This window comes from Eleginops maclovinus, chromosome 4 (assembly GCF_036324505.1).
Source record: "Eleginops maclovinus isolate JMC-PN-2008 ecotype Puerto Natales chromosome 4, JC_Emac_rtc_rv5, whole genome shotgun sequence".
In the NCBI taxonomy this organism is placed as follows: Eukaryota; Metazoa; Chordata; class Actinopteri; order Perciformes; family Eleginopidae; genus Eleginops; species Eleginops maclovinus.
In genome coordinates, this window is record NC_086352.1 from 22,429,079 (window position 1) to 22,437,704 (window position 8,626).

Genomic DNA, 8,626 nt, shown 5'->3' on the forward strand with positions numbered 1-8,626 from the left:
AACAGTGTAGTTGTAGTCGATGTTACCCAGCGACAGTTCACACAGTACCAAACCCCATCCGATATCGGAACAAAATGCCAAATAATAAAATATTCAAAAGTCATAGCCAAACATTTGTTAGCATCTTTACATTTTATTCCAATCCATATTATCATTTCATTTTGAAGTCCAAATGGTCCTGTATCCGGTACTAGTCACCTCTCCCTGTAACTTCAAGCAGTAAAGACGCTCTTTCGAGACAATAGATAGATGAAGGGAGGGTAATTTAAACCGTATAGAAAAAAGTTAAGACGTTAATGAATCCACTACATTACATAAATAACTCCAACCGGTACTACTTCTAAAATTATTTTAGTTTTCAATTTACATCAATGCCGTGTGACAAGAGATGAGTACGTTGTTTGGTGTACTGTTGCCATCTAGTGTTCGAGGTTATTAAAGTTGAAAAAAGTAGCTTGTTTTTTCTTTAATTTCAGTTTAATTTGAACAGCATAATTCATGAATGGAATGCATTACACAATGTTCACACAGATCCAAATATAAAACGGGTAACATTACCATTGTTGAGATAAAATGTTAGTATGTACATTTGCAATTGTTCATTTAAATTAAAATTGGAACCTATAAAAACAATTTAATATAAGAACAACATCTAAGAGGGTGGCATAGTAAAGGATATTTCACACTGCATATGTTCAATTATAGGAGGAGCAGTATTAAATAATGCTAATATAATCTTTGTTTTGAAAAAAGAAAGAAGAAGAGGAAGTTCTAGTTTCTAATGGCATGGTTATAAAAATGAGATGCACCAAATACATTCAACAGGCTCAGCATATAGTATTCTATACAGGTATAGACAGTTTTTAACCAAAATAAACACATAATCCAATGAAGTGTGAGAAAAAGTGAAGTTCTGAGTGTGGATGTAGGTTAAAAAAAAACTTCCACCAGCTACACCCAACAGCAGAAACCACACAGAAACAGACACATAACAAGGCCTTGCAACAATACAATGGTGTTGAGTTTAAAGATTAAATACAAGCTAATATCTTGATTAGAAAAACTTTTTCTGCGAAATCTTTGTCAGGTTCCTAATATTTGTATGACATGTATTTATTTTTCTAAGATACAGATAATGCCTTTACCCCACCCTCCCACCCACTCCCTGTTTAAAATGGATCAGATGGGCTTTGCCGCCATTTTGTTTCCTGCTCTTCCTCTCAAAAACAACTTAACCCTCAAAAAGGACATATTATGCTTTCACTAAATTATTGTACATTGTGGCATTTTAGCGTATCAGGTCACACCTTGAGTGCAAACTTGCTGGCTGCCATTGGAGTAAAGTCAAAGAAGATTAAACAGAGGTTGGAAGATGGCGGTTGATACAGGTTGGATGCTTTAGTCGTCATTGTACCTCTTAGTTGGCTTATTGGCTGGCACCGGTGGTCTGTCACGATCATCATAGGGCTCATCATAACGGTCATCAACATCAGAACGACGGTCTCTTCGGTCATCATAGCGGGGGTCGTCGTCGTATCGCTCATTGCGGTCACTCTGCCTGTCGCGGCGGTCGGTGTAGTCGCTGCGGCGATCATCGTAGTCGCTACGGCGGTCGTTATAATCGCTGCGACGGTCGTTATAATCGCTGCGTCCATCGTCATAATCCTTGCGGCGATTGTAGTCGCGGTCACTCGGTTCCTCGTGGTGGTCATTGCGCTCAACAGGGCTTCTCCTCACGCTGGAGTCATCATAACCTTGGGGGTCCTCGTGCCCATCAGGACGGCGACCATCTCCATTCCTAGCTGGCCCTTTGTCACTGTACTCTTCCTCACGAACTCTGGAAAGGGAACACATAACAGTCAGATAATGTTATTTTTTCTTTGGCAATGTTCTCCTGGAACATAGCTTTCACCATAGACTTGCTGACTTAAAACCACCTTAGCTGTATTGGGTTGGTTCTTGAAATATTTGAATTTAGTCTTGCCAAAAATGCTTTTAATCGTAATATAAAAAAGCTTGCACACTTCACACAAACCCCATTGTCACCTGCGCAGACCAACAGCACCTGCTGTCAGATCAAAATGATCAATTATCCAAATTCGTCAGACAGAAATAGACGTGAGTTTGAACATTTTTTCAAATGGAGCAAATATGGCTGTGTATCATAACAAATTTCTGAAGCTTGTTTATGTGAAACATTGACTTGCAGCTTCCTTTTTCATTAAGGTCTGCTGGTATTAAGGAGTTTTATAAGTGTTTTGATACATAAATAAAGAGTAAGGAAGAAGAAATAAAACTGGATATCACATGTCTGCTGTAATAATATTCTTTTTTAAATACAGTATGTTTCAATGAGTATGATTCTCTGTTGACAGAAGGCTGTCTGATTTGTTCAGTTATCATATAACAGCATCCTGTTCAGTCAGTGTAAGGAAGAAAATGTTTACCCCATTGCGTATTCCTCCTCCTCCTTCTTCTTCCTGCAGCAACAGCAATAGATGACGATGATTAGTGCGATCAACAGGGCAACCACTCCACCAATGATTCCTGCAGTGGACCCAATGTTCATGGAAGCTGCAGGAGTAGAAGAACAAAAACAAGGAAAACAATGTATTTATTGGGAATACTCAGTTCTCTTCTCACAACAATGTTCGTATAAAAAGCTGCTATTAGAAAGTTTTTCTCACGTGGCATGACTTTAAGGGTGATGTTGCAGGTAGCAGCGCGGATTTTGTTGCTTGAGGTGCAGATGTAGTATCCTGATGTATCTTTGGAGATATTATACAGAGACAGTATGCCTCCCTCTGAAAGACAGAGAGACAGTCACATACACATCACCGCCATCATGTTTTTTATTTTATTCTTTAATTGACAACTAATTCTTCAGCGGTACTGTTATAAAAAATAATAAAGAAGCTAAATCTTTAATTTTTTTCCTGAAAAAGACATTGTTATAATTTGTTGTTTTTTTATTTATTTATAAAAAAATTATTTATTTATTCAAATACTCAAATGCATGCATTTGAGTATAATGATCAGATATTGAAAATTGCAATATTATTGGTCGGGTTCCACATTAGAGATGCAGGGACACATAGGCTACAAGTGACGCTGCAGACCACCCTGTGGTCCCCACATTGAATATTGAACCTGGCTGGGATTTGACTTTGAGATGATTGAAGGCCAAGCTTCCTATATGTATTAAGTGGAACAGACCATACATTTGCAGAAGTAAGTAAACCCTGTACATGATGACAGTGGACTTCATCTTTGACTATGTCAATCACATGTTTAACTTTTTCGTTTGCTTCCATGCATTGTATGTGCTTTGACAAAGTAAACTACTTGTGCTGTCATTTTGACCAGGACTCGTTGGAAGAAGAGATCTTTTATATAGGGCCAGGAAGGCCCTGTTGAGATTCTAGAGAATGAATAAATTGATGATGCTGATGATGATGAAGAAGATGATGATGATAATAAAGTGTTGATAGTGCAGACAGACAATGATACTTACTGTCGGTGGTTCTGGGGTCAGCAACACGAGGAATGTTCCTGACATCTTGACTTTTCCATGAATAGGTGGGTGAAGGTGAGCCTTCTTCAGACAGGCAGGTCAGGTTGATGTTCTTGCCGTACTCTTCCTTACCCTGGATCTTGCAGATGGGAGTAGATGGAGCCACTAGAAGAAGAAAACAAGTGTAATTTCCATCCATCCATCCATCTTCTCCCGCTTTTCCGTCAGGTTCGCGGAGGTAACAGCTCCAGCAGAGAGCCCCAAACTTCTCTTTCCCTGGCCACATCAACCAGCTCTGACTGGGGGATTCCAAGACGCTCCCAGGCCAGCAAAGAGATATAATCCCTCCACCTGGTCCTAGGTCTACCCCTCGGTCTCTTCCCAGCTGGACGTGCCTGGAAGACCTCCCTAGGGAGGCGCCCAGGTGGCATCCTCACTAGGTGCCCGAACCACCTCAACTGGCTCCTTTCAACGTGAAGGAGCAGCAGTTCTACTTCGAGTCCCTCCCGGATGACTGAACTTCTCACCTTATCCCTAAGGGAGATGCCAGCCACCCTGCGGAGAAATCCCATTTCGTGCTTGTATCCGCGATCTCGTTCTTTCGGTCATGACCCATCCTTCATGACCATAGGTGAGGGTAGGAACGAAGATGGCCCGGTAGACAGAGAGCTTTGCCTTCTGGCTCAGCTCCCTTTTCATCACAACGGTGCGGTAAAGCGACTACAGTACCGCTCCCGCTGCTCCGATTCTCCGGCCCATCTCACGCTCCATTGTTCCCTCACTCGAGAACAAGACCCCGAGATACTTGAACTCCTTCACTTGGGGTAAGGCTTCATTCCCTACCTGGAGTGGAGAGTCCATCGGTTTCCTGCTGAGAACCATGGTCTCAGATTTGGAGGTGCTGATCCTCATCCTTGCCGCTTCACACTCGGTCGCGAACCGATCCAGTGAGTGCTGAAGGTCACAGACCAATGAAGCCATTAGGACCACATCATCTGCAAAAAGCAGTGGTGCAATCCTTAGCCCACCGAACTGCAGACCCTCTGCCCCACGACTACGCCTAGAAATCCTGTCCATGAATATCACAAACAGGATTGGTGACAAAGCGCAGCCCTGGCGGAGGCCAACCCTCACTGAAAATCGGTCCGACGTGCTACCGAGGACCCGGACACAGCTCTCGCTCCAAGTGTATCCATGTGTGCGTGGAAGTCTCCCAGCAAGAGTAAGGAGTCCCCTTCAGGAGCCCCATACAGGACTTCTTTCAGGGTCTCCAAGAAGGCCGAATACTCTGAACTGCTGTTTGGTGCATAAGCACACACAACAGTCAGAGTTTTCCCCCCCATGACCCGCAGGCGTAGGGAGGCGACCCTCTCGTCCACTGGGGTAAACTCCAACAAAGCGGCACTCAACCGGGGGCTTGTGAGTATCCCCACACCCGCTCGGTGCCTCACACCTTGGGCAACTCCGGAGAAGAATAGAGTCCAACCCCTATCCAGAAGTAAGGTTCCAGAGCCGACACTGTGCATAGAGGTGAGCCCCACTAGATCCAACTGGTAACGCTCCACCTCCCTCACAAGCTCCGGCTCCTCCCCCCCCCCCCTGGGGCACACAAACCTCTCCACCACGATAAGGTGCTGGTTCTCGGAAAGTGTAATTTGTGCTTAAAAATTATTGCTCAAATTATGAGAAAATAATACAGTACACACTTTTTTCCTATCAGGCCATTAATGTGGAGAATGATTGTTGAAACATATTACTTCCACCAGGCAACAAAGCTTTCGAAACACAGATGGTAAAATGGTTAAAACAGGAAGAGACTTTTTGAGGATCTACTTTCACATGTTGTTTTTATACTTTTCACTATATGCAGGCCATTTTACAATGGATTAGAGAACATTTAAAATGCAGCAAACAATATGGACGGAACTTAAACATCTTAAAAAGTTATAGTATGACACCTGATATTATACTGAAAGGTAAGCCTAATCCAACATGTAAGATGCTAATCTTTGCACCCGGTTTTAAACACTTAAAAGCAGAATAATTATTTTTAAACAAATAACACGTACCTAGAACCACCAAACGTGTATTGGCGGCTGGTGTGCCCTCATCATCCCCGGGGATCTGCACGAGACACTCAAACAACTTGTTGTCTGCTAGTTGGATGTTGGAGATTTTTAGGTTGGCCTTCCCCTTGGGAATATCGACATCCAGAGACAACCGGCCCTCATACAGCTCTTTTATGTCAGTGACTTCATTAGTAGAATAATAGGTGACGATGTTGATCTTTAAGACAACAAGAGCATCAGGAACAATGAAATAGGAGCGAAACTCTTTTGATTATCAGATAATGAAGAAACATACTCACCCCTTTAGCACCAATTTCTGCAGGTTCAACAGACCATGAGATGACAACTAATGTGGGCTTGGTTTTTGAGTAAAGGTGCAGGGTATTGTTATGTTGTCCCCCCTGGCAAACTCATATTGATTGTTTGGGATGTTCACAATAATGGCACCAACACCTGACAACACTGTCACATTGAAAAAGGGAGAATACTGGTTATCATAATTAGGCTCGAAACGCTTGTCATTTATTTAAAAAGTAAACTGAAGTGAATGTATAATGTTTATCTGACTGCATTATGGCATGTGTAAAGGGTGCCTTCACTGTGGATGATTCAGCAGCAGAACTGCACAAATAACTTATTACCCAACCCTGACTCCGACTTACACAAAGACAACACAATTGCACAAATAAATAAATCCTTTAACGAGCAAACATTTACAGGTTCCTCAGAAGTTCATATTTCTTCTGATCCTTATAAGAAAGTAGACTTAATACTGATTAAGTAAACTGATTATTTGGATATCGTTTGATTTTTGTAACATCTATCAAAGAAGAAAAACGTCATAGAACAGATACTTCGGTATTTTACCCAGAAGGTAATACATTTTGTGTTTTTAAATTGTGTTTACCCTTCATCTTGAGACAGGTTTCGTATGCGTTTTTAGAAACCAATGACTAGACAAAGGCGACATGGCAAACCTGGTGTGTATTCGATTACTATTGATAATGTGAATTTCAAGATCTTCCCATGATTTGTAAATTCTACTAAGCTTATGTTTTTATAATTCATTTTAAATGGTTATTTCTCAACAACCCAATGACCCAGGTCACCCACATAAACAGGTAGCTTTTACACAAAAACCCTGAAGGACCGTAAACAGGTGTGGCAGCTCCGCAAGGCGCAAGGAAACGAAGCGTTTCTTTCTTGCAGCAGGAGTACTCACCCAGAGATAGCAGAGTCAATGTATAAATCCTCCTCTCCATTGCCAAGATTCTAATTTTTTCGAACTTAACTCACTGGTTCTTCTTTGTATGGTTGTTCCCAAATGAAACGGGAAACCGAGCCGACCAAAAGCCTACTTGTATCGAAACCCCACAGCTACCTGGGAGTGATGCGCTCGATGGGTGCGCCCGCCGTGTACTGATGACTGACAGCTCTACCAACCAATCGCTGCAGCTCCTGCGGCTCAGGTAACATTCTTTACCCGCCCATCTGGCGTGTGTTAGCTTGCCCCAAATACCTTTTTTGAAGGTTGATTTAACAGCAGCACTGTTTCCAAATCTAACCAAATATGTCAGAATCTAACTTTTTTCAATCCTAAACTCAAGAGTTCATGTCACCAACTCATAATATTAACGAAAATCCTCTAAAGTAGGCCTATCACTTCTAATAATTTGGCCTTGTATCGTTGAACAGTCAGCTTTATGTTGCAAGAGAGAGAAATAATAGGGGATTTTGGGTTGTGAAAACCAAATATTTGACTGTGGGTGGGGCAGCGATCAACTGATGTTGGAACAAGAGAAGCGTTTAGTCCTGTCAAACTGGTTAGACGAGGATTTATCACCTGGAGGCGACAACGAAACAGCAAGAGAGAAATAACCAAACAGTGTGACTTTCAAGAAAACATTTCAAGCGAACCTGTTCTACGATTACCCTCCTAACTCCAACCAACCACTTTTAAATGTGGTTTGTGTCATGTATTTTCAATGGGAATATTCCAAACGTCCATATTCATAAAAGACCTAAAGCAAATTTGCATGAATAGTCTGCGTGTCTGGGGGGGGGGGGAGTAACTTGTAATCTAACTTAGTTACTTTTAAAATCAAGTAATCAGTAAAGTAAGTAAGTTACTATTTAAAGGAGTAATCAGTAATCAGATTACTTTTTCAAGGTAACTGTGGCAACACTGGTGCCCAATGAAGTGATGCATTTTCATGGTTACACAGTCTCCATAAAAAGAGAAAATAATCAGCCTATGTCACTTTAAAAATGTCCACAATAAATTATAAATAGTGTTGCTATTTCAGGAGTAAACACATATACTCACATTACAAACATATTTAATAAATGTAACTTTTAAATAGGCTTCTTTGTAACAGGCTATCTCAAAGGTCTGTTGAATTCTTGTTTTGCAGCTTTTTGTGCAACTGATTATGCAAGAGGTTCATTGAGCATTTTGAGACATTCATCAGTACAGCAGGGGATGGAAAAAAAAAAGATAACACTTTGTGTCTCTAAGGGATTTGACAGGAAGTGTCTGAGCGTTGCAATGTGACATTATGTGCCTGTATCTTCACAAAGCTAGAAGCCCTTTCAGAAAGGGAAAATAATATATGCGAGAGGTATTATGCGTGTATTTGTATATTTGTATGTAATGTCATGTAAGTTTGTATTCCTCCCCTCCAGGTTTCCTTTTCTGTCCCATCCCCTCATTCTCCACTGCCTACACTAAAAACCAATTTCCACTCTTGTGCGCCTGGCAGTCTTATATTGCCTCCGGACTCCACAACACCTTTTTATGTCTTTCTTACACATTAAACCACTTAAAATTGCCTGCCAGCTGTTGAAAAACCGCAGAGATGAACAGGGATTAACAATGTTCTGTCTCTGTGGCACAATACACCCTGCTGGATTTAATTTGTTGTTTCTCTGTTTGTATCTGTCATGTCTGTGTTGAAGTGTATTTCAGAGCTCCAACTGTAAGCCATCCTACTCAGTATGTCTGCTTGTTAGCCCTATTTCATCTCTGATACCTGTGAAGTCC

The 8,626-nt window shown here is 41.4% G+C and overlaps 1 protein-coding gene across 1 annotated transcript; it reads right to left on the reverse strand.

The window, feature by feature from the left end:
* Nucleotides 1–113: 113 nt before the first annotated feature.
* Nucleotides 114–7,000, reverse strand: LOC134863544 (cell surface A33 antigen-like). The gene is given in 8 exon segments (XM_063882109.1): nucleotides 114–1,837; nucleotides 2,448–2,574; nucleotides 2,688–2,804; nucleotides 3,515–3,679; nucleotides 5,584–5,800; nucleotides 5,883–5,944; nucleotides 5,947–6,045; nucleotides 6,806–7,000. Coding segments are annotated over 8 exon segments (1,266 nt in total). The 5' UTR covers nucleotides 6,846–7,000; the 3' UTR covers nucleotides 114–1,398.
* Between the last annotated feature and the right edge of the window lie 1,626 nt (nucleotides 7,001–8,626).